The sequence below is a fragment of the Talpa europaea genome (genome assembly GCF_964194135.1).
Source record: "Talpa europaea genome assembly, chromosome: X".
Lineage (NCBI taxonomy): Eukaryota > Metazoa > Chordata > Mammalia > Eulipotyphla > Talpidae > Talpa > Talpa europaea.
Window position 1 is genome coordinate 29,396,030 of NC_140081.1, and position 23,411 is coordinate 29,419,440.

General features: G+C 33.9%; 1 protein-coding gene across 13 annotated transcripts in view; it reads left to right on the forward strand.

The window, feature by feature from the left end:
- KDM6A (lysine demethylase 6A) overlaps positions 1-23,411 on the forward strand; it is a gene marked incomplete at both ends in the record, with an annotated part of 179,318 nt that overhangs the window by 136,526 nt on the left and 19,381 nt on the right. For all 13 annotated transcript variants that reach the window (XM_084259185.1, XM_084259191.1, XM_084259193.1 and 10 more), the window contains 9 exons: positions 5,122-5,251; positions 6,444-6,549; positions 7,128-7,333; positions 7,796-7,860; positions 7,936-8,010; positions 8,517-8,665; positions 15,567-15,681; positions 21,434-21,621; positions 22,421-22,562. In XM_084259185.1, coding sequence (XP_084115311.1) covers positions 5,122-5,251; positions 6,444-6,549; positions 7,128-7,333; positions 7,796-7,860; positions 7,936-8,010; positions 8,517-8,665; positions 15,567-15,681; positions 21,434-21,621; positions 22,421-22,562 — 1,176 coding nt within the window. The remainder of the gene's footprint in view (positions 1-5,121; positions 5,252-6,443; positions 6,550-7,127; positions 7,334-7,795; positions 7,861-7,935; positions 8,011-8,516; positions 8,666-15,566; positions 15,682-21,433; positions 21,622-22,420; positions 22,563-23,411) is intronic.

Here is a 23,411-nt window from a genome sequence, read left to right on the forward strand (position 1 = left end):
TATGTACACTGGCCTCTTAATAAGTTTAAAAATATGTTTTAAAATTCAGAATAGTTCTCACTTAACATCTCTATAAATCTCTTCCTATAGCTGTTAATGTTCATATGTTTATTAATTGACATTTGAATGTGTGGTTATCCTTTTCACTATTCAGATGATTTTATTAGAAGGTATCATGGATCCACCATTAAATGTTTGTCATTGATGGGTGACTAAGGTGAAAATTAAATCTTATTTATACCATTTGCTATTTGGGAGGGGTATTGGATAGAAGCAGTGAGTAAAAGAATTAATTTTGTGTGTAAAAGTTATAATTAAGTGATTTGGGGACTTTAATACTATAAACACATTATAGTTCTCTTTCCTTAAAGGCTATTGAGTTTGAGTGTTTAAAATACTTTCTAGTCTGTTTCATTTCCCATTTCTTTTCATTATTTTCTGCCACGTGTTTTCAGCTATTCAACTGCTACCTTTATTCTGACTAGGGCAAAAATTACATCTTTTTTTCATATTTTAACATTTGTGTTATAGATTGGGTCCACATTACTGGCATGGTAACTACTGTAGTTAATCTTTTTTTTTTTTTTTAAGATTTATTTATTTATTCATATAAGCACTGGGTACAGTCAGAAGCACGGGAGGGTGAGAGAATTCACCAGAGCCAGAGCAGGGAGCAGAATAGCCAGAATGTCTGATGTACACTGCTGAGGGGAGCAGCAGGCGGCGGGAGAGGTCTGCCCGCCTGCGTGCCATGTGGGACCCTCGCCCGCGGGGATCGAACTGGTGCTGCAGAGGCTGCGGGCAGCTTCGCAACCCAGCGCTCAACCGCTGCACCACTGGGGAGGCCCTGTAGTTAATCTTAAAAACCACACTGGATAATGTCTAAATCAGACTAAATTCTTCTGCAGCACATCGCGAGATTTCTGAAGTTCTAAAATTTGACTCTCTAGAAATTTAATGTTTTTATGTTATTCTTTTTGTCTAGAAGTCATCGTATCATAAACTTCACCTCTGGGTCTAAAGAAAATACACATGTTTTAGTATCCAGACCACATGCTATACTGTGCTCTCTCTGAGGAGAGCCACAGTGCCTACTGCTTGATCTCCACATGGCTACTGGGGCCTCTGTCCTTTTTCCTAGATACTGCTGCTACCATTTGCTGGAACTGAGCGATCTTATCTTTTCTGCTTTCTGTAGACTCAAGGCAATTGCTTGGAAATGGGGTGGGAAGGGAGGGGAATTTAGGTCTAGTACTAACATCATGGACTGATGTATTTAGGAGGAATAGTGTTAGAGTACCTTGAAGGTACAAGTTATAAACAGTGTACAGTAGCAGTTACCACAAGGTTTCATCAAGAAAGTCTTAAGCTATGGGTACTTAGGTATGATTGTATTTCTGAAAGTGTATTAAAGATTATAATCTACATCTCAGTTTTAAGGTTTATATAAACATTCACTTAGAATTATAAAGTACATTCTTACAGTTTTATTTCCAACTTTTAAAATAATTTTGCCTTATTACTGAGATTTAGTGTTCCCTGCCCGCCCCTTCCTTTCTTCCCCCTCTTCCTCCTCCCTCCCTCCCTCCCCCTCCTCTTCCTCCTTCCTTTCCCCTCTCTCTCCTGCTCCTCCCCCCCCCTCCCTAGATGCAAAAAGCAGTTTGGACCCCTGAGGTTGCTTAGGTTATTTCAGTAAATCTGTGTCTCAGTTTATTAATGAAGATACAACAAATATTCTGATAAATTGGAGATAAAAATTTTCTAAGACCTAGAAAAAAAAAGTCAAGACAACAGATGATAGGCATTGTGATGTTTGTTATTTCTGTTCTATGATGGTATCCTGTGCTGGGCAGGAGTCTAGAACTCAGAAAAGTGACATAGGTGCAAGGTATATGTCTCTGGTATAGGAGTTTCTTTCTTTTTTTTTTTTTTTTTTTTAAAGATTTATTTATTTATATAAGCGCTAGGTACAGTGAGAAGCGCGGGAGGGTGAGAGAATTCACCAGAGTCAGAACGGAGAGCAGAGCAGGCAGAGTGACAGAAGTACACTGCTGAGGGGAGCAGCGGGTGGCAGGAGAGGTCTGCACACCATGTGGGACCCTCGCCTATGGCCGGGGATCGAACCGGTGCTGCAGAGGCTGCGGGCAGCTTCTCAGCCCAGCGCTCAACCGCTGCGCCACCGGGGAGGCCCTGGTATAGGAGTTTCTTAACCAAAGATAATTTTAGTATAGATTGGTTTGCCCACAGAATACATTCCCTAACAAATGACATAGATAAATTTGAAAATAAGTGTAAGACAATAGTTTAAGTAATTGGACAGTGACTAACTTAAATTCTCCCTACTCTGTGCAAGGACAGAGTTTCCAAATGAGGGAAAGGAATTTAAAATGGGATAATCTCTAAATCCTTTCTATCACTTGCTTGCATTGATGTCAACATCTTTTTCCACTTTGGATTGTTACATTAGTTTTCATCATCTGGTTTGAAGTGTTTTAAACAGTGATAGGTACTTATACTTGCATTTTCAGAAGATAAAGTCTGTTCCTGTTGTCTATAGCTCTGTCCTTTACATTATGATTGGTAAGTGTATTTTAAGTGGAAAGGCTCATAGTCACTGTATAGACAAGTATCTACATCAGTTAGGAATTCAGGGAAATAGGAATTTTGGGAAAATTCCAATTTTTTCCAGATTTGATCTCAACAGGAAAGTAACCAATGTTTAAAATATATTAAGAAACTACTAGATATAATTTTATTGCATTGTTAGAATAAACTATCCTCTTATTTTTACATACATAGTTTTTAAAAGTAATGATTTTAATTTGACTTGTTTCATTTTAGTGTTGTAGTGGTTAGTGCTATACATTGAAAAACGGTTGTCTTTATTTCTTCTATGGTTTAAAATTTTGATTGCAACTTTCAGTGGTTGAATCAATATCAGATGTATTAGTCAAGCCTCACCTTTTCTGTTCTTGTTTTTAAAAGAAAACAATAAACAATAAATGAAAGTAAAGGCCAGCTACATTTTTACCTTTTTTGCCTTTTTTCCTTTTAATTGTTGCAAAACTATAGAAATGATAGACAGAATTCTACTAATCAATCATACTCTATTTTCTAGTCCCTTTTCACAACTTTTGAATGTTGTAGAAGCTTAAATTTGGTGCCATATTTAATTAGCATGAGATGCTCTTTTATGGTACAATTGTAATACTTAGTCCATCTCTTTTAGTTATTTAAAATGGTAAGCATTTACTATATAATACTTGCATTTCCTGCTCTGGACAACAAACTGTGTGTGTGTGTGTGTGTGTGTGTATTCAGTCATATTTTGTTTAAATTCTGAAGTTAAAGATTGGAAGGCACACAATTCAGCATGAAATTATATAGATATTGTAAGTGAATGTTTTATGTTTGGTTTAATCATAATACTTGGGGAATTGTTTCTTTTTCAATCTCTGTTAACTCTACTTTCATGGAGTTTACAAATTAGTGCTATGTTTATACCAGAATCTAAAAGCTTATATGTATCATGTCCACCTTAATTTACAGCACAGTCACATTTTGTAAAGAAATGTTGAAAGCTGTTATTGAGTAGAATATTCATTTGTTTAACATTTAACCTTATGTTAGTTGAACTTAAAATTTCGTCTTTATAACTTTTGTACATTTTTTTTTTTTAAAAAGTCAGTGATTGTAGCAGTGAAACATCAAGCTGTAGTTTTATTTGCACCAACTAAAACGGCTGATTTGGAAGGTTTTTTCAATGTAGCAGAAACTTAAAATTAATTTTGTTTTGACCTCTGTTACTCTATAATTTATGAAAACAAGTTGCTAATTCCTTTTTCAGTAAGTAAAATTACTCAGTTTTTATATCTGTACCAAGTTCTTATCTGAAATTTTGATATTTAAAATTTTATTAGTATTGATGCACTGATTATTTTTTAACTTGTAATAGTTGGATGAGGAAGGTTAGTTAACCTGGAATGATTTCAAGGCTCAAAATTATTTCTTGTTAATTTTTCTCAGTTGGCGAGAAACTTAATTAAAATTGAGAGTATCTTTATTTTCTTACAGTGGAAGAATTACAGTTATAATTACAGGGATAATTCTACCATGTTTCAAGAATTTTATCAATATAATTTGACAACATGATACCTTCATTAAAAGAAAAGAAACCCCAAATACTAATAAGTAATAATTATATAGAATCAGAATGAGATGCACCCCATTTGAAAAAATTGGTGTAATTTGCCATAAAATTTAGTACATTAGAGCCCCTGATGAATTTTATTGGACAGGTTGTTACAAATAAAATTCTTTGCAGATTTGAGAAAAGAAAGGAAAAGTTCTTTTCAGCTTTGAGAATTGTCACAAAGCTACTCTGATTATGACTGCAGAGATGAGACATAGGGAGAGACACACTCTTTTTTTTTTTTTTTTTTTCTCTCTCTCTCAAAGATTTATTTTATTTGTGCACACAAATACGCTGGAGTGTTGGCCAATGGTGCAGGGGGTGAGAGAATTCACCAGAGACAGAGTGAGGAGCAGAACAGGCACATCGACTGAAATACACTGCTATGTGGGGCAGTGGGTGAGATAGATGGGTGGGGGAGAGGGTTCTGCTGTGCCTTGTGGGTTAGCTCCTTGGCTGGGAATCGAACTCACAGTGGCTGCTGATAGTTTTATAGTGCTAAGACTTAACCCCTTGCACCACCAGGGAGGCCCAGACACATATTCTATTTATACTATTATGTAAATCTTTTTTGGGCTAATTGTTTTAACAATTAATGGAAAGAATCTGATGGAGGAGAGAAAACTGAGGTTGTGTTCTTTAAGTGAAGCAAATAAATTGGAACATTATGAGCAAGATAGGGAATGTGGTCAATAACCAATGTGTTGTAGTGCCTTTTCTCTTGCTTTTCTTCAATGGAAAATATAGGAATCCAGTTAAGTGTTTGCTGAAATTATAATTACTTTTTTGCCGGTGGGTCCAAAGCTCATACATTTGTGCAAGTGTCCATTTATTTAATTAGGACAATTCAGGATTTTTTGTGTGTTTTCTAAATAAATATACAGCTAATTTATTTTCCCACCTCACCCCCCCCCTTTTTTTTTTTTAAGGAATCTAGGTAAAAATGGCTTATCTAACAGTAGCATTTTATTGGATAAATGTCCGCCTCCAAGACCACCATCTTCACCATATCCTCCTTTGCCAAAGGACAAGTTGAATCCTCCTACACCTAGTATTTATGTGAGTCTGAATTGACTAATTAAAAATAATCAAACCAGTATTGACATTGACTTGACTTACAAGATTTTGCTTAAAATTAATATGAATGCCTTTTAGGAAAAAATAAAATTATTGGCAGTACCTTGAATGTTTGGGGGGGATTTATACATTTATCCTCCTTCCCCCTTCCCCCCCGCCCTCCAAAAACATTGTTATTTGCGTTCACGAAAAGTATTTGAGAACATAATATGTGATATGTCACTAAAAAGCCTATTTGATTATTAAAACTAAATATTAGTTTTACTTTATGAAAATTTAAACATCTGATTTAGGAAGTTGATAAGAGTTCAGTCAAAGCAAATCTTATATATGTTTCTCCCAAATAGGTCCTCCTACCCCATTTCCTTCCATTCACCTACTTCCACACCAAATAAAAAAACTTTAATTTACAAAGTTTGCTTTTAGGGATTTGGCCATTTTGCCCTCTACAACCCAAATGTTATCTTAATCCTTTCTCTGACCAATATTTATTGATCCGTTAGGGAAGCACTAGGATAGACTTTTACTAAGGTCTGAGGGAGGAAATGCAAAATTAAGGTTTATCTTTTATGAGTCATCAGCCTACTTTAGTAATATTTTTTAAAACACTGATTTTTTTTCTTTTTTTTAAAAAAAAACCCTCATAAAATTTACCATCTTAACCATTTTTAAGTTTATAGTTAAAATATATTCTCATTGTTGCATACTAGCTCTAGAATTATTTTATCTTGCAAATCTGAAATTTGATACACATTTGAAACAGCTACTTTCTCTCCTTCCCTCACTCTCCACAACCACTATCCTTTATATAAGTGAGATTATGCACAGCTTTTCTTTTTGTCACTGGCTTATTTTCACTTAGTGTTCTTGCAGTTTGTCCACTTTGTAGTATGTGATAGGATTTTCTTCTTAAGGCTTAATAATTTCTAAAAAACACTTTGATTACTTTAAATACTCTCCCACATATTTTGTCAAGATAAAATGGACAATGTGTGTACTTACTATCTTAATTGCAATTTGGATCAAAAGGCATAGCAACATAATGCTGTAAAGTATAAAATGGAAATAATGACATAGGATGCATTTTTTAAATTGTTATAATGAATGAATTTGGCATACTCTTTAAATTTAAGGTCTGTTTTCCAAAATCTAACCATACATTTTAATTTTACAGTTGGAAAATAAACGTGATGCTTTCTTTCCTCCTTTACATCAATTTTGTACAAATCCAAACAACCCTGTGACAGTAATACGTGGCCTTGCTGGAGCTCTTAAGTTGGGTAAGCTTTTAGATAAGAAAAAGGAAAAGTTTGTGTATTTTCTTTGCTGTCTTTTAGCCTTTGAAGCACTGCAGGAATGATTTCTATTACTTTTCAGTTTTTCATTATGATATTTGTCTTGTTCTGTATATGTATCATTTCTTTTAATCTATAACATGAAGCTACAATGATGATATTGCTTATTCTTGTAGATTTTTGATTTAGCTTTCACTTTGTTTTCACTGTATAATTACAATTGTGGTTTAGGTTGACCAATAGAATTATTTTTTAACATAAAATTTAAGTAAAATATGATTCTACTAATAGGCAATATAGCATGACTGTTATATATGCCACTCCCACCCCAGGTAGTTCCTGGCACCTGCAGAAATGCAGTAAGTGAAACCAAGTCCTTGGCCCTTTGATTCTCCCTCCATTACAGCAAAGTTAGGTCTGGGGCCTCAGTGTGTGGTTGTACAAATGTAGGGTCATAGAGCTGGATAGTGCACCATAAAACATTTTACTTTTTTTTTCTTAGAACACTTTAAAAATATCACTTATATAGTTTATGTATTAACCACATTTATTTATTTATGAAGACCTGGGACTTTTCTCTACTAAAACTTTGGTGGAAGCTAATAATGAACACATGGTAGAAGTGAGGACACAGTTGCTGCAGCCTGCAGATGAAAACTGGGATCCCACTGGAACAAAGAAAATCTGGCATTGTGAAAGTAATCGATCTCATACTACAATTGCTAAATATGCACAGTATCAGGCCTCCTCCTTCCAGGAATCATTGAGAGTAAGTATTTACTTCCTGATGATTATTTTATTTTAGAGATGTTTCATATTATTTTGAAAGGACTCATTACTTTTTTTAAGCATCTCATTATTTTATAGCTATATGAAACACCTTCGAAAGTAAGTGCTATCTAGTTGATTCAGTATAAAATTCTAAACAAACCTATGGGCTGATAAATAGTGTTACTGTGTAGGGAGATGTCTCCCTCATTTGTGGAATATTTCTTTTTAGATTTAATCATTTCTGTTTTGGCTGGATCATTCTTTGTGAGGAACTGTCATGAGTTTTTATTTAATGTGGTCTTTGAACAAATTTTTATGTGAAGGATGCCTGTAGAAACTTGTTAATAATAAAAATAATTGATAATATAACATCAATCTAGATATGAACTTTTCAGTTGTTTGATGGAAAGGATAAACTAGTTGTTGAATACTAAACTGGAATGGTTTTTGCTTACCATAGGAAGAAAATGAGAAAAGAAGTCACCATAAAGACCACTCAGATAGTGAATCTACATCTTCAGATAAGTAAGTCATTTTTAATGTCCATTTAGCATTTCTGTGGAAAAGGCATGTTTCTAATATTCTCTCTCTTTTTTTAAGTTCTGGGAGGAAAAGGAAAGGACCCTTTAAAACCATAAAGTTTGGGACCAACATTGACTTGTCTGATGACAAAAAGTAAGTACCTGTAGTAGTATTTCTGTGAACTGATACAAAGATGTATCTTTTGCAAAATTTGGAGTTCTCTACATTGTCCTCTTTTATTTTGTTGCTTGTTCTTTTTCTAAGTTGATATGCTAGTTTGAGCTAAATTATTTTTGCTGGGTTTTGTGATTAAATTATTATCTTTGTCCTAAAGCTTTTCTACAGATTTTCATCAAGACTCTTGACTATATGCCAATTACATAATCATACAATTTTCCTTTTGCATAATTCTATAAAAACAATTACGCAGTTATAAAAATAGTCGAATTTGTCCATTTCATTTACTCTGTTAATAATTTTTATATTTCCTTTTGTTAGGAAATTTACTTTGGGGGAAAAATTTTTAGTATTTTCTATTGTGAAAAGAAATATTTACAGATTTGTTTTTTAGGTTTGAACACAACGATTTTTGAAAAGATTGTTAACCTCCACAAATATTTGTAGCAGGGTTTCATACTTGATCTTTTATTTTATTGCAGGTGGAAGTTGCAGCTACATGAGCTGACTAAACTTCCTGCTTTTGTGCGTGTCGTATCAGCAGGAAATCTTCTAAGCCATGTTGGTCATACCATACTGGGCATGAACACAGTTCAATTATACATGAAAGTTCCAGGAAGCAGAACACCAGGTAACTTCTATGAACTAACATCGCCTACAGTTGAAAAATAATTAAATGGGAAACAGGCAAAACAGAACCAGATTCTTTCCATTTATTATGAATGAAAGTAAAATGATTATATCTATTTTGAGATTAGTCTCTTTAACTGGGCTCAGATTTGAAGATTACCCCCTTTGTATTATCTTTTTAAAAATATAGTAGCCCTGAAACATTAACAATTAATTCTGAAAAGTGCTCATTGGCGCACTCTTGGGAAAACAAGTACCTGCTGCTTAAAGACTGTTGTTGATCCAGTCTGTTGCAGAGCTACAGGGTATGGTTTTTCCTAAAAAAGATTTTTTTAACACTACAATTATAATAGTACATTTTATTTACGACCTAGTGCATATATATGTGCCCTTTCACACAATACAGTCTAATCTATTTCATTCTATTTAAGAAAGAGAATATAGGTTCTGACCTCTAACTGGGTCACACAGTTTGTAAAACATTTCATGATGTCGTGTCTGGTACACACTTTACTACTAAACAGACTTGTCATTTTTGACAAGTCACATTACTTCTCTGGGTCTTTTTCTTCATTTGTAAAGTCACTTATGCTTAGACTGAAATTTCTAACCAACACTAATATACCATTTTTGTGCTTCCTTTGATTGATGTGAAATTTCACAAGGTGATCAATATATTTGACAATTGGAACAGGTACTGCTAAAAAGGAGTTTCTCTCTACCATTGCCTACTGACTGCATATCAATGTCAGGTGTTTCTGTTTGCCACTTAAAGCAATCATGCCTTAAAAGCCAGATTGCCTTATTTTTCATCTGCTTATTGCATTGTAGTAAAGAACTTTTTTCACAATAAACCTGTGCTTGTTTCTGGGTAAAAAGGTGGTATACCCGTTCTGGCTGCTACTAGAATCTCCTGGTGAACTTTTATCCAGTATATTCTAATCTACAGCCAGGATTTAGACCCATTAGACTCTAGTTTTTAATCCTTGGGCTATTGGAAACCTGATTCTGTGACAGTTAATCCCTAGTTGGGTAAATTAGAAACAATTGTGGAATAAATGACTAAAGATCTATCTGCTCGCCACTCTTATCAGACAATGGTGTAAATACTGGGCAACTTACTCTAGAGTTCATTTTTCTTATGTATGTAGTAACAGATTGGTTCTATTAAAATTGATTTTGTTTGAAAACTATTCATCAGATTTGAATTATTTTAGGCAAACTATTTTCTAATCAAAAAGAGTACACTTTTTTCACTATAAACTAAGGAGGAAAGCAAAGTTGATATGTTGCTTCTTTGCCACTTATGTCTAGACTGTTTTGGAATTTTTGTTGGTTTGTTTACAAGGCATTAGTTTTCCAAGTATCCTGTGGACCCTTAAAGTTAGAATTTCCTTAGGGTAGTGCTGTCTAATAGAAATATAATTCAATTATATAAATGATTTAAAGTTTTATAGTAGTGGACACTCTGAGGCCAATTAGTGGTTACCAGAAGGGAAACAGATAAGGGGCTGGGTAAATTACAGTAAAGGGGACAATGGTATGGTGAAGGACTGAACTTTTAGCAGTGAACTTATTAATTTTTTTGAGATTTATTTTTATTTATGCATACAAGAATTGGGGTATAGGCCAGAGGTGCAGCAGGCAGTGAGAGGATTCACCAGTGTGGAGCGCAACAGGCGGATCTACTGAAATCCACTGTGAGGGGAGCAGTGGGTGAAACAGGAGAGGTCTTGCTGCACCATGTGAGTCAGCTCACTTGCCCGGGAATCGAACTCATGCCGCAGTGGCTGGCAATAGCTTGGCAGCACTGAGACTTAACCTCTGCGCCACCAGGGAGACCCCTAGCAGTGAACTTTATATAGCATTATACAAGGTTGATTCTCAGCAATACACACGTGAAACTTATATAATGTTAAAACGTAATGTTATGTCAGTTAAATTTTTTTTAAAAAATAAAAATTTATAGTAGTCAAAATGAAATAGGTAAAATTAGTTGTGACCCAGTACAGTCATGTATTTTCCTTTCAATGTTGTAACCATTATAAAAATGCCTGGAATTTTTCAAGTTTTTGAAATCCAATTTGTACTTTCTATTTACTGCACAACTCAGTTCATGGTTATCATATTCCAGATGTTTGCCATATTGGACAGCTCAGTCTTAGAGAAAATGTGTACTTTAATTAGTTCAGTTCAATTTTTTTCCCTTTTTTTAAAAAAAAGATTTATTTATTTATACCAGAACTGGGGTACTGACCAGAAGTGCAGGAAGGTGAGAGGATTCACCAGAGACAGAGTGGGTTGCAGAACAGGCAGATGGTCCAAAAACACTGCTAAGGGGAGCAGCAGGCGAGACAGAAGAAGTCTGCTGTGCCATGTGGGTATCTCCCTGGCCAGCCGGGAATCGAACCCGTGCTGCAGAGGCTGAGGACAGCTTCATAGTGCTGCACTCAACCCGCTGCGCTGCTGGGGAGGCCCAGTTCAGTTCAATTTTTTAAAAATAAGCTTGAGTGCCTTTTTTTGTGTCTCAGCACTTAGTACCTGGCATTACAGAGATATATAAATACATGTGTTACCTGCTTTAGTGGACTTTATGATCAGTCATGTGTGTTCTGAACTATAGAGATGCTGCTAGGCTCTACCCTAAAAGATTTTTAATAAGATTTTTAGTCAGCATCTCCATTTTTAATTAAGGTAATTTTTATTTAGCCCATGCCATGGACAATTCTGACTACTCTTGGTAAGAGACAGTTTTATGTAGTGTAGAGTACCATCTTCACATTACACTAATATGTAAAAGACTCAGGATGTGGTATGCACAGGATGTGGCAAGAACAGCTACATTTTTTATTGAGGTAAAATTCACATAGCAAAATTAACCCCTTTAAGGTATGCAATTCAGTAGCATTTAGTATAGTCTCTTTGCTGTGAAGCCCTCACCTCTGTGTAGTTCAAAGATACTTTCATCAGCTCATAAGGAAACCCCATGGCCATGGACAGCTCATTCCCTTGTTCCTTTCGCTCTTGGCAACCATTGCTTTCTGGCTTTGTTATGCAATTAAGATTTACCTGTTCTGGATGTTTTATATGAATAGATCATATAATATGTTGCTTTTTGTGTACAGCTTCTTTCACTTAGCGTATTTTTAAGGTTTATCCACATTGTATCAGTGATATTCCTTTTTATGGTTAAATAATATTTGTTGTATGACTGTACTGTAGTTTGTTTATCCATTCATCAGTTGACGGACACTTGGGTTTTTCACACTGTTTCGCTGTTGTGAATAGTGCTTTTATGAACAGACGTATATAAGTATTTGTTTTAAAACCTGTTTTCTAGTTCTTTTGATTATATACCTAGGATTGTAATTGCTGGTATCATATGGCATTTCTATGTTTAAAGTTTTGAGGCACTGCCAAACTGTTTTCTGCAGCAGCTTGTACCATTTTAACATTCCTGCTAACAGTGTGCCAGGGTTATGATTTTACCATATCCTCACCAAAAGTAATTATTTTTCTTTATTTCCTTTTTTTTTTTTTTTTTTTTTTTGGTGACCTTATGGATGTGAAATGATATTTTATTGTGGTTTTCATTGGCCTTTTGTGTATCCAAATATCTATTCAAGTCCTCTGTTCATTTTTAATTGTCTTTTATGGAATAGTAGGTATTCTTTTAATATTCTGGTTGTTAATCCTTTATCAGATATTTGATTTGTAAATATTACCTACCATTTTGCATAGGCTGTCATTTCATTTTCTTGATACAGTGTCCCTTGATTCACAAAAAGTTTTAATTTTGATGAAGTACAATTTATCCATTTTTTTCTTTTGTTGCTTTTTTGTTGTTGTTATATCAAAGAAACTATTGCCAAATCTAAGATCATGAAGATATACCCCTATTTGTTCTTACATTTTTATAGGTCTACATCTTATATTTGTATCTTTGATCATTTTAAATTAATTTTGTGTATGATGTGAACTAACTTCCATTCTTTTACATATAGCTCATCCAGGTGTCCTAGCACCATTTCTTGGAAAGCGTATTGTTTCACCCTTCAAAAAGCATCTTAGCACCCTTTTTGAAAATCCATTGACCATAGGTATATGGACATATTTCTGGAATCTTGATGCTATTCCATTAATTTATATCTTATTTATTTTTATACTAATATCACACTGCTTTGATTACTGTAGTTTTGGGCTAAGTTTCAAAATTGGAAAATGTGGGTCTTCCAAAGATACTTTTACAATAGTTTTTTTTTTCCTTTCCTTTTCCTTTTTTTTTTTTTTTTTTTAAGGTAATAATGGTTTATGACACTGTACATTTCAGGTATACGGTTTCTCACCTGAGCCACTGTATATACCTTTACTATAGTTATCTTTTCTTAGGGCTCTTGAGTTACTGTCCATTGTTTCATTTCTGTCTGAAAAGCTCCGTAACATTTTTTAATGAGCACATCTAATTCTGTTGCCTCCTGGAATCCATGATTTTTGATAGGCAATCAGCTATTGATGTTCTCTTGTATGTGAGAAATGACTTTTGCTTTCAGGTTTCTCTTTGGCTATTTATATATACTTTGATTTTAGTGTATCTTGTTGTTCTCTAGAGTCTGTCCTTCTTGTAGTCATTGAACTTCTTGGATGTGTAGAGTCATATATTTTGTCAAATTATGCAAGTTTGCAATCATCATTTTTTGAAATAATCTTTTTGCCCTTTTCTTTTTCTCTGGGACTTCCATAATACATATTATAGTATACTTAACGATGTCCCACAGATCTCTTCTGCTCTGTTAAATTTTCTTCATTCTTTTTTTTCCTCTTCAGAATGGATACTTTAATTTGTCCTCTTCAGAATGGATACTTTAATTTGTCCTATCTATAGAGTTTGCTGATTCTTAGTCTGCTCAAATCTGCTGTTGAAACCCATTAAGTGAATTTTTTATTTCAGTTTGTTGAAAAACTACAAAATTTTTTTTCTTTCTCTTTATTGATAATCTCTGTTGCGATACTATTCTTCTCATTTCCTTGGTTCTTCTCTATGGTTTAATTAAACCCTTTAAGCATATTTAAGATGGTTGATTAAAAGTGTTGTCTAGTAAGTCTAATATTATGGACTTAACTGTATTTTTTTCAGGAACAGTTTTTGTTAATTTATTTTTTGTTTTCTGTGATTGAGCCATAATTTCTTAATTCTTTGTAGGCCTCATAAGTATTTTTGAAAACTGACTTTTGAGTATTGTTTAAATTACTGTATTCTGTATTGGTTATGGTTCCTGAAGTGTCTCTGTTTCTTTAATACTATAATGTTGCAATTAGAGAAATCAGATTCGCCTCCCTCTCCCAAGTTTGTTGTTGTTACTTGTTGTGGGCTACAGTTGTCTTAATGACTTTCTGTATTACTTTTTATAAAGACTGTATTCCATGTCATGTGTGGGTCTTGAGATCTCCTTTCCATTATGTCAGCAGTTAGGTAATGACCTGATGTGAAAGAAGGAAAAATAACAAAAAGAAGAGAAAATAGAATTCTACAGCTCTTCAGAGTTTGATTACCTTTTTGTTGTGTCACTCCTTCTATACTTAACCAGGTCACTTATAACTCTACTTTAGCCATTATCTCCTTGCTTGAACTGGGTCTGTTTATCAGCAAGAGGTTCAAGTACACAGCCTTACATTTTTCCTGATTATGCATCCTGCTTTGGGTAATTTGCGGCTCTCTAAATTCTTCAGTAGTCACAGAAACTTTTTAAAAATCGTAAAATCTCACTACCCATCTTTTCCTCTCAAACCTTTGGCATGTCTATTGTTTGACCCCCACAAGTAGTTTTTTAGAAGGGGTTGCCCCTTGATAGCATCTGTTTTCATCTGTCTTTTGAAGTAAGTTAAATTACCACAGAAAACCTCCTCATGTTTGTCATCTTTATTAACGTCAAGCATTTGTTTGATTGCTGTAAATCTTTGACCGTTGCCTGTAGTTCTGGTAACTATTGTTACTTTTGACTGTTTTCACTAGATTGTGTGTTTGTGTGTGTGTAGTGTGTGTCTGGAAATTTATCCAAGAATTCCCTACTCTGACATTTTTCTTTATACCACTCCCACAACTACATTTTTGAATTCCAGATTACCTAATACTGCTTGTAAGAATTGGGATTAATTTCTCAAGGAAGAAGTGGTAATGTTATCAATAATAGCTAATGTTCATTTCTTACCATGCATTAGGCATGGTTCAAAGTTGTTATTATTTCACTAATGCTCAGAACTACCCAATGATATATTGGAATCATTGTCTAATCTGACATATAAGGAAATTGAGTCCTAACGGTTTAGCCCCTTGCCCAAGTTCACATGACGACTAAACCAAGGAGCCAGGCTCCAGAACTTAAGCTTTTTTTTTTTTTAAATATTTATTTTTTTAAGATTTATTTATTTATTTATACAAGCACTGGGTACAGTCAGAAGCGCGGGAGGGTGAGAGAATTCACCAGAGACAGAGTGGGGAGCAGAACAGGCAGATCCACTGAAATACACTGCTGAGAGGAGCAGCGGGCGAGACAGGAGAGGTCTGCTGTGCCATGTCAGACCCTCGCCCGGTGGCTGGGGATCGAACTGGCGCTGCAGAGGCTGCGGGCAGCCTCGCAACCCAGCGCTCAACCGCTGCGCCACCGGGGAGGCCCCAGAACTTAAGCTCTTGATCAGTATTAGACTGCCTTTCACAGAGAGCTTTACTGAATAAGAGTTGACCAAACTCAGTTCCCAAACAAGACTTGACACAATAATGCTATAAAGATAATTGAATACCACTACAACATTCTCTGTTGACCATTTCTAGGGTTTCATTTCTAAAGACACATTTTTCTATAAAATTATAGTGTGCTGATTATTTTTTTTTTCTTCTCACATTTTAGGTCATCAAGAAAATAACAACTTTTGTTCAGTTAACATAAATATTGGTCCAGGTGACTGTGAATGGTTTGTTGTTCCTGAAGGTTACTGGGGTGTTCTGAATGACTTCTGTGAAAAGTAGGTTTACAAACCAAATTTTCTTTAAGCATAATAATTCAAAAACAGTGATTGTAAAGGACAACTTACTAAGCTGGATATCTTAATGCTAGTATGTAGGATAATGCAACTAGTTTTTACTTATTGTTCAGCAGAAAGTTCATTTAAAATAATATGGTTCCAAACATGTTATTTTGTGTTATTAGGAATACTTTAAGATGCCACAAAACTATTCCATACACTAGTAGTAGTCTTGAATTTAGAGGATAGAGAGGTTGAGTTGTTTATTAGGATAACTAAAAAAATACTTGTTCATTTGAAAGATGTGTATTCTAAAAAAATTGTTTTACTATAAATGGTTTTAGAAGTAGAAAGAATTCTATAATTGAGCACCCTTATAGTTGTTAATAACTCATAATTGAACATTCTACTCTTTGCCGTATCATCATGACAGAAATTCTTTTTTAAACTACATTGTCAACATTTCCTGCAAAGGAATTTTATAAAATTTGATCAGCTGGTTGATTTTGTTTGCTATAATTGAAAGAGTTCTAATAGAAGTATTCCTTTCCTTAAGATCCTAGAAATAGTCTTCATTTACTTACCTTATGATAAAGGATGCCTTGGAATTGTTTTTAACTTAGATTTAATTATTTCTAAATGGAATTTATTTTTTGTTGTTCATTTAATATTTAATTGGTCTCTTTTGAAGTCTATTATGTAAGAACCTGATATCTTCAGGTTTGACACTGGAAAACTAGTATGCTTAAACACATAAATTATATATACTCTTGGTATTACCCTCCCTCCCCCCATAAGATAAAGGCAAAACCCACCAAAATATATATGAGAGACTTTGAAGCTGTGCATATTTTCCACATACTAACTGCCAGTTTTTTATTTTGTGTTAGTATCTTTGCTGTAAATACCTTGATTTAGAAAAGAAAGTGTAAATATAATTGCAAAAAACCATATTTCTCCAAAATTTTCTTATATCTGAACAAAAGATTCTCATCTTTTTTTTTGTCTTTGCTATTTAACATATAGATTTCCGTCAGTGTAAGAAAGTCAAAGATGTGGAATTCTAAAGTTTCAAACCCTCTGGTGAAACAGCCTGATCTACTTTAATCTGTATTTATTCTTATGGACCAACAGTCTGGTAGTAGTGAGAAAGAAGAGTGTCGTGCAAGAAATCTGCATTGTTTTACAGAAAGATTTTTATTTCATAAACTTTGAGATGATAGTATATTGTTGCAGCTACAGTGCATTGATCCTTGTTCACCACAAATGCCAGAGCAAAAATCACCTGATAAGAACACAAAGCAGCAGAAATGCAAACATGATAGTTCATGGTAGCAGTTCTAACAACATTAATGGAACTCAAAAAATAATGTAGGAAATAAAAACAGTAAAGAAAATATGCAGCTGCAGTGAGAAATAATGGAGCTAAGAAACACTATTGCTGAATACAATTGAGGGCCTTGACAGGACACAAAGAAAAGCAATAAAGAGAGTTAATGAACTCAAACACAGTGTTGGAGAACAACACACAAATAAACCAATGTGGAGAAAAATAATTTTTAAAAAATTGCGTAAGTGCCCTTTCGGCAACTTAAAGAGAAATACCACCCATACAATGAGGGTTCCCAGGAGGAGAAGAGAAAGAGAAAGGCACAGAGAATTTATTTAGAAAATAGTTGCTGAAATCATCTCAGTCTAGAAAATGAAACAGACATTGTGACCCAAAAGACCCAAAGAGTTCCAAACAACATAATACCAGACACGCAACAAGTCACACTATAAAAATCCATTGAAAACATTTAAATAATACTTAAATACTTGAATAAAAAGACTTTGAGCCCAGAATCCTTTACCCTGCAAGGTTAACATTCAACACAGAAAGAAGAATAAGGAGCTTCAGTGAAAAGCAAAAACTAAAAGAATTTGTTAACACCAAGGCACATATGAAAGAAATTCTAAAGAAATTATTAAAGCAACAGACAAAATGAATGTCAAGGTAATGGACACCTAAATTACTTAACGTGGAGGAGGAAAAGGAAGAGATTAATACCCAGGATATACTAAAAAACTCATAAATTCAATAATTTAAAAAAAGCCTAATAAATGGGCCAGCAAGACATAAACAGACAATTTGCTAAAGATATATCTGAAGGGACAAAAGACATGAAAACAACGTTCATTGTTGCTTCTAGGAAGAAAGTTGCAGATTAAAACCACAATGTGATACCATCTCACAGCTGTAAGAATGGCCCATGTTAAAAAGACTCTAAGCAACAAGTGTTGGGGAGGATGTGGAGCAAAAGGAACCCTATTACATAGTTGGTGGGAATGTAAACTGCTGCAACCATTATGGAAAGCAAATCTGGATTTTCCTTAAGAAACTAAAAATACAAATAACAACCCAACAGTCCCACTCTGGCATAGATCCAAATAATATAAAACCCTTATATTCTACAGTGTTCACAGCACCATTATTTACAATAACTAGGACATGGAAGCAGCCTAAATGTCCATCAACACACAGTTGGATCAAGATGTTGTATAGCCTCACATTGGAGTACTGTATAGCCATAAGAGAGGATGAAATACAGACATTTTGACAAACTGGAGGGTGTTTGAGAGAATTATGTGTAGCAGATCAAGTTAGAAAGCTAAAAATAATATTGGACATTTATATAGCAACAATTGGACAATGCTTTCAAAAACTGGTAGATGCTGTTGGGAATGCAAGTGTTGCAGCCTGTTTGGATAATGGTATGGAGATTCCTTAAGAAAATAAAAGTGAAAATTTATATGATCCATCAATACCTCTATTAGGTATTTATCCTAAAAATATGAAAAACCTCTAATAAGAGTTATTTACACCTGTTTACATAGCACGGGTGTAAAAGATTTATTTACACCTGTGTACATAGCATTACTGTCTACAATTGCCACCTTGTGTAACCAAACGAAGTGCCCTTCAACAGGCAAATGGATAAAGAAATTGTGTGATTTATACTCAATGGAGTACTAGTTGTGAAAAAGATGAACTAGTTGCCTTTGGGACAAAATGGATGGACTTTGAAGTGATAATGCTAAGTGAAATAAGTTAGAACGTGAAAGAAAGATATCGGATGGTCTTTTATCTGTGTAATATAAATAACGAGAAAACATACACAAGCAAAATACAACAGGAATGAATCTTAAACTCATTGAAAGAATTTAATGGTTACCAGAGGGAACAAAGTGTTGGGGGAGGGAGGCAGATGGAGTGTGGGCATGGGTGGTTTGGTGGAGGGTAAGTTAAAGGTGCACAAATGGAAGAGCAAAAATGTAAACCCCAAGTTAAAACAAATAAACAAAACCAGTGGGCATTAGTAAACATTGTGTGAGAGCTCTGATATTAAAAGGGAGAGAAAGAGACAAGGCAATAGAAGGGATTGTGGTGGGAATAAAGGAAAAGTTTCCATATATCAGTATAATTGGAGATAATCTAGCTGGGGTCAACTATTGGTTACCTATACAATACCTATACAATAACAATGATTATTGTTATGATGTTATAGACTCTGTAGAACCTTTTAAAGTTTTGTGTTACCCCTAAGAGTTTGGATATGTTCCTATGATCACAAAAGTATAAATATCCAGGTGGAAGAGGAAAAAATTACTGGGATTTGAAAATAAATTAATGAGTAAATGGAAAGATAACTTGGGAACAAAGGTAAAATAGGCAGATGATGCCCCAAAAAAATTGAAATTGGGGATAATAAAAATACCATGTTAGTATGAAGAGTTTGGTCACTAAGTTATGGAGATAGTACTTAACCTACCTCAGCATTACAGTGTAGAATTTTTTTCATACAAAAGTCATTACTTTTGATATTAAGTGGTATAGACCATATCTGTAGATTTGTAGATTTATTTCATTTTAAATATCTATCTTAGAATGATCATTTTTATATATGATTCAATTATTCTTGCTTTTTTATTATTTTATTGATTATTTGGTCTATCAGATTGGCCTTATCATGAACAGTAATTAAGCTACTGTTGGCAGTCTGTTCTAGACTTTGAAGAGCAGCCTTGCATTGTTTTTTAAGGACAAAAATAAGACTAAGATTTCTACATCAGAGAGGTTGGTAAACCTTTTCCATAAAGGGTCAGATAATGTATAAGCAGTCATTTATAATATATAAATAAGTGGATATGGTTTTGTTCTCATAAAGAAAAATATCGAAATAGTGAACTGGCCCTTAGGCCATAGTTTGCTGACCCTTGATCTAGACAAAATATTAAATTTAAACTAATGAAAATAATTTCAAGGTTCGTTTTATCATTCCCTTAGCTTAAAATGCAGAAATAAAGTAAAGGCTATTTCTTAAAATCTTAAGAAAAGCATCTTTTCCACTCTGCAGCTTCTTCCTTCTCCAAATGTGAAATCTAAAGTAGTTAAATTTTATAAAATCCTTCCATCATAACTATAATTTATCTTAGAGTCATGAAAATCAGCCTTAACTTCCTTTCCCTTATCCCTTCCTTCCCTCACATCTTGTCAGCTGTCAAGTCATATTGATGTTATGTCAGATACCTCTTGAATCAAACTGCTTCTCTCTTTCTATACAAACATCATGTTAGTTCATCCTCTTTCCCCTGCACTCCTGTAATGGACTCCAAATTATTCTTCCTGATATTCTTTTTTTTTTCTTTTTTTTTTTTTAACTCTTGCTAATTTCCTAATTACTCTTGCCTTGTTCTTCTCTAGTCCTTTCTACTTCATTCAGGAGGAGCAGCCAAAATTCTCTTTCTAAAATAATTCTGATCTTGTCACTTTTCTACTTAAACCACACCCCCTCTCCCCCTAGTGGCTTCCCATTGCCCTTGGCTAAAGTCCTAAATCTCTAACATGGCATTTAAATTCTCACAGAATTCTTGTCATTGCTGCCTTTTCAACTATATCCTACTCCACTTTTTCCTGTGTTCACTATCTGTAACAAAACTGCTTTCTCTAGTTTCTTAAACAAGCTTTTATAAAGTTCTGTCAGGAAAGGTTGCTATGTAGTTATAAAAATATTTCATATAACATATGATGAAGTAGAATAAGTAGCAGCCATAGTTTAATGTAAAATGTAAGTTATGTGATCTGTAGATGTTTCCAAAGTATGTTGGTGGTGGTGGCAGTGATGGTGGCTATTTGCATGTTTGTATTGTTCATTTTTGACAGTTATTTTCAACTGCATAATTTTAGTCAACCAATCATCAAACGCTACAGAGATACATTTTCCACCCCCTTTCCTGCTTAGGATTTCAAACAGCAGTAGAGATCATTTCTGTTTTCTACTTTTCTCAGAAATTAAAGTTCCTAGTTGTTATATCTGCCATAGTGTTCCTGTTTATGGATTTAAATGACTTGAAATGAACTCCACATTCCATTTATCTTCTAGAGATTTCTAAGTACTCCAGGGAGAAGGATTCAGTCAAAATAGCCTGAAATGAAAAGTTAATGTATATAAGCATTACTTAAAAGTAGCTTTGGATTTCATTTGGATCTTTGAAAAATCAACTTTAGGTAGTAATACTAATCTTTGCATATGTCATCTAATACTAAACTGTAATTTCACTCACATTATATAAAACACTTCTTATTGCACAAGCAATTAAGTTTCAATGCAATGAATGAGCATATTTTTAAAACCTTTTAACAGTGTCTGGCAATTTTATAAATAGTTTATTAAAGTACTTGATCCATTTGCATTATTTTTTCTTATTTCAGAAATAATTTGAATTTCCTAATGGGCTCTTGGTGGCCCAACCTTGAAGATCTTTATGAAGCAAATGTTCCAGTGTATAGGTTTATTCAGCGACCTGGAGACTTGGTCTGGATAAATGCAGGCACTGTTCATTGGGTTCAGGCTATTGGCTGGTGCAACAACATTGCTTGGAATGTTGGTCCACTTACAGGTATTTTAAAGAATATGCTTAAAAAAGAAGTTTAATTTATAAAAGATTATATCTTATAGGTCTATTCTTTTTTCTTTTTTTGTAATATAACTCACTAAAATTAGAAGAGTGTCTCCGTGAATGGAATTTTTATTTGTAGTACAGGACATTAAATTCAAATTAACAGCTGGAAATCCAAGACAATAGATCTCAGCAAATAATAAATGTATGTCTTTATATACAAGAAAGATATACTTACTAATCATTTTTAGAGTGCTTCGTTTTGTAACGGAAACCCCTATGGGAGAAAACAAAGTAGAGTGGTTACTCATTCCTTCAGATTTTTCTCTTGCCTAGTATATTATATGACTAGCCCTGTTATGTTAAAATCTTTTTGAATTATGCCTGCCTTTAGGCAGTAGATGTTTAAAATTAAGATATATGGTCTTTGGAGCCAGAATGAACTGGATTAGGACCAGATCCTGGCTCTTGCAACTTTGGGCAAGTTTTATGACCTCTCTGGGCCTCAACTTCTTTATTTGTATAACAGAGATAATAATAATAAGATGGTGGTGAAAATTAAATAAGATAATATATAAAAAATAGGTTAGCACAGTGCCTGGCACATAGTTCTAGTATGCACTCTTGACATGATAACTACTATTTTTGATTGCCATGATTATAAAAAAATGAGAAAAATATTCTTGTGATATTCTCAGATTTTCACAGTTGGTATTGATGATCTCCCAAGAGGGTGATAATGGTTATCTTCATATTTTTGGTACTTTGGGTTACTTTATAACTGTTTTTTTTTTCCTAGCCTGCCAGTATAAATTGGCAGTGGAACGGTACGAATGGAACAAATTGCAAAGTGTGAAGTCAATAGTACCCATGGTTCATCTTTCCTGGAATATGGCACGAAATATCAAGGTCTCAGATCCAAAGCTTTTTGAAATGATTAAGTAAGTGCTTTCTAAAACTGCTGTAGTCCCTCTCTTTTTGGGGAATGTTAACTATTCAATACTTTTCCCCCCTTAGAATTAGGTTGACATCAAAACAAAATGATCCAGATGTCTAGCAAAGCATAGTACAGAATCCATATATTAAAAGTATTTTTCCCTTTCAAATAGTCAGTACACCATGGTACAAAGAGGAACAGAGCTACACATGGTTCTACTCTGGTAGATTCACAAACCTGTGCTTCCCCAGTACCCTCTGAAACACCTGATTCCTAGGAAAAACTTTAGTTATAATATTGAAAGACTGCGTTTAGTGTTCAAAGCAAAGAATGGCATCAAAAAATAATTGCTTATATGGAGAAATTAGCATTTAATAAAGGGTTTTGGCATAAATGTTAATTTTTACTTGTTTTAATTAAATCATTCATCTTATAATTGTCTTTTAGTTGCTTTTAACACCTAATAGGAATAATTTGAATACATTTATCCTAGCAAGCTTCTTATTTATTGTCACAGTTTCTATCCTAATTTGTAAGTCTGTTTAGAAGTACTATTTTCAGGCAGTGCTATAAGCAGTATTTATATAAACTGTGTGTTTTATCACTTCTATCCCCATCTCCAAAAGGTGGGGAATTCTGATCAATGAAATATGGGAAATGATGGCTTAAATAAAGTTCCACAAGTCCTTCATTATTTTATTTTTATAGACTGTAAGTGTTGATGTGTTTTGTGAATGAAGGGAAGGGGCTTATAATGTTTTGTATTTCCCAGACATTTATTTGACCAATATCTTATAAAGAATTGATCTCCAAAGTTCATTTTGGAATATGCTGTTTTATATTCACTGATAAA